Consider the following 3,025-nt stretch of genomic DNA (forward strand, 5'->3'; position numbering starts at 1 on the left):
GGAATTACTGAGCGAGGGAATGACTGAGCGAGGGAATGACTGAGCGAGGGAATGACTGAACGAGGGAATGACTGAGCGAGGGAATGACTGAACGAGGGAATGACTGAGCGAGGGAATGACTGAGCGAGGGAATGACTGAACGAGGGAATGACTGAGCGAGGGAATGACTGAGCGAGGGAATGACTGAGCGAGGGAATGACTGAGCGAGGGAATGACTGAACGAGGGAATGACTGAACGAGGGAATGACTGAACGAGGGAATGATTGAACGAGTGACTGAGTGAATGACTGAGTGAGTGACTGAGCGAGCGACTGAGTGAGTGACTAAGTGAGCGAGTGAGTGAGTGACTAAGTAAGCGAGTGACTGAGCGAGGGAATGACTGAGCGAGGGAATGAGTTCGCCAAACCGGGCCGCGTCGAATGAAACCCGAATCGTCGACAAGACGCAACAACAACTAAACAACAACAACAACAACAAGACATCAACACCGCCACCACCACCACCACCACCAGCAGAGAGAGTTGGCCCAGGAGGGAGAGGGTCCAGGCAAGGCCCAGGAGGGAGAGGGTCCAGGCAAGGCCCAGGAGGGAGAGGGTCCAGGCAAGGCCCAGGAGGGAGCCTGCCCAGGCAAGGCCCAGGAGGGAGAGGGTCCAGGCAAGGCCCAGGAGGGAGAGGGTCCAGGCAAGGCCCAGGAGGGAGAGGGTCCAGGCAAGGCCCAGGAGGGAGCCTGCCCAGGCAAGGCCCAGGAGGGAGAGGGTCCAGGCAAGGCCCAGGAGGGAGAGGGTCCAGGCAAGGCCCAGGAGGGAGCCTGCCCAGGCAAGGCCCAGGAGGGAGAGGGTCCAGGCAAGGCCCAGGAGGGAGAGGGTCCAGGCAAGGCCCAGGAGGGAGAGGGTCCAGGCAAGGCCCAGGAGGGAGAGGGTCCAGGCAAGGCCCAGGAGGGAGAGGGTCCAGGCAAGGCCCAGGAGGGAGCCTGCCCAGGCAAAGGCCCAGGAGGGAGAGGGTCCAGGCAAGGCCCAGGAGGGAGAGGGTCCAGGCAAGGCCCAGGAGGGAGAGGGTCCAGGCAAGGCCCAGGAGGGAGAGGACCCAGGCAAGGCCCAGGAGGGAGCCTGCCCAGGCAAGGCCCAGGAGGGAGAGGGTCCAGGCAAGGCCCAGGAGGGAGAGGGTCCAGGCAAGGCCCAGGAGGGAGAGGACCCAGGCAAGGCCCAGGAGGGGAGCCTGCCCAGGCAAGGCCCAGGAGGGAGAGGGTCCAGGCAAGGCCCAGGAGGGAGAGGACCCAGGCAAGGCCCAGGAGGGAGCCTGCCCAGGCAAGGCCCAGGAGGGAGAGGGTCCAGGCAAGGCCCAGGAGGGAGAGGGTCCAGGCAAGGCCCAGGAGGGAGAGGGTCCAGGCAAGGCCAGGAGGGAGAAGGTCCAGGCAAGGCCCAGGAGGGAGAGGGTCCAGGCAAGGCCCAGGAGGGAGAGGGTCCAGGCAAGGCCCAGGAGGGAGAAGGTCCAGGCAAGGCCCAGGAGGGAGAGGGTCCAGGCAAGGCCCAGGAGGGAGAAGGTCCAGGCAAGGCCCAGGAGGGAGAGGGCCCAGGCAAGGCCCGGAATGTTTTGAGTTACCGCGGCCGCCACAGCGACGTAGCTGAGCGAGTGACACGGTGAGCGTGTGGGTGAGTAGGTGGAGGCGGGTGGGTGAGTGGGTGAGTGGGTGGGTGAGTGGGTGAGTAGGTGAGCGAGTGGGTGAGTGGGTGGGTGAGTAGGTGAGCGAGTGGGTGAGTGAGTGGGTGGGTGAGTGGGTGAGTCACACGGTGAGAGTGGGTGAGTAGGTGAGCGAGTAGGTGAGCGTGTGGGTGAGTCACATGGTGAGTGAGTAGGGTGAGCGAGTGGGCGAGTAGGTGAGCGAGTGAGTGAGTGGGTGAGTGAGTAGGTGAGCGAGTGGGTGAGCGTGTGGGTGAGTTACACGGTGAGTGTGTGGGTGAGTAGGTGAGTGGGTGAGTCACATGGTGAGTAGGTGAGCGAGTGGGTGAGTGGGCGAGTGGGTGAGTGAGCGAGTGAGTGGGTGAGCGGGGTGGGCGAGTCAAACGGTGAGTGAGTGGGTGAGTTACACGGTGAGTGAGTGGGTGGGTGACTCACACAGTGGGTGAGTGGGTGGGTGACTCACACGGTGGGTGGGTGAGTGGGTGGGTGAGTGGGTGGGTGACTCACACGGTGGGGTGAATGGGTGAGTGGGTGGGTGAATCACACGGTGGGTGAGTGGGTGGGTGAGTGAGTGGGTGAGTGAGTGGGTGAGCAAGTGGGTGAGCGAGTGGGTGAGTAGGTGAGTGAGTGGGTGAGTAGGTGAGCGGGTGAGTCACACTGTGAGTGAGTCACATTCTGAGTGAGTGAGTCACACTGTGAGTGAGTGAGTGAGTGGTGAGCGAGCGAGCGAGTGAGTCACACTGTGAGTAGGTGGGTGAGTGGGTGAGTGAGCGAGTCAGTCACACTGTGAGTAGGTGAGTCACATGGTGAGTGGGTGAGCGAGCGAGTGAGTCACACTGTGAGTGGGTGAGCGAGTGTGTGAGCGTGTGGGTGAGTGAGTGAGCGAGCGAGTGAGTCTCACTGTGAGTGAGTAGGTGAGTAGGTGAGTGAGTGGGTGAGTGAGTAGGTGAGCGTGTAGGTGAGTCACACTGTGAGTGAGTAGGTGAGTGAGTAGGTGAGTCACACTGTGAGTGAGTAGGTGAGTCACACTGTGAGCGTGTCGGGCTCCTTGTCCCCGGCACGTGACTCGCTCCGCGTGCGTCGGTACTCCTGCCCAGAGGCTCCGCCCACTCCGAGGCCCCGCCCCCCCCGCCCCGCCAGGGGGGCGGAGACCGTCGCCACGATGACGTCACCAGCGCAGCCCCCACCGCCCACGCCAGGAAGGCCAAGAAGCCAAACACCTGCGGGGGTGGGGGGGAGGAGGGGAGGGGGAGGGGTGGGGAGGGGGGGAGGGGGGGTGGGGGGGAGGGGGGGGAGGGGGGAGGGGAGGGGAGGGGGGGGTGGGGGGAGGGGGATGGGAGGTGGGGGG

At 63.9% G+C, this 3,025-nt stretch overlaps 1 protein-coding gene across 1 annotated transcript in view; it reads right to left on the reverse strand.

The window, feature by feature from the left end:
* Positions 1-1,413: 1,413 nt before the first annotated feature.
* The window catches only part of LOC144738668 (uncharacterized), a 7,250-nt gene continuing 5,638 nt past the window's right edge, over positions 1,414-3,025 (reverse strand). The window contains 1 exon segment of the mRNA XM_078621660.1: positions 1,414-2,897. Coding sequence (XP_078477786.1) covers positions 2,457-2,897 — 441 coding nt within the window. The 3' untranslated portion in view covers positions 1,414-2,456.

Source organism: Lampetra planeri, unplaced genomic scaffold (assembly GCF_965212315.1).
Source record: "Lampetra planeri unplaced genomic scaffold, kcLamPlan1.2.h2 scaffold_1118, whole genome shotgun sequence".
Taxonomy (NCBI): Eukaryota; Metazoa; Chordata; class Hyperoartia; order Petromyzontiformes; family Petromyzontidae; genus Lampetra; species Lampetra planeri.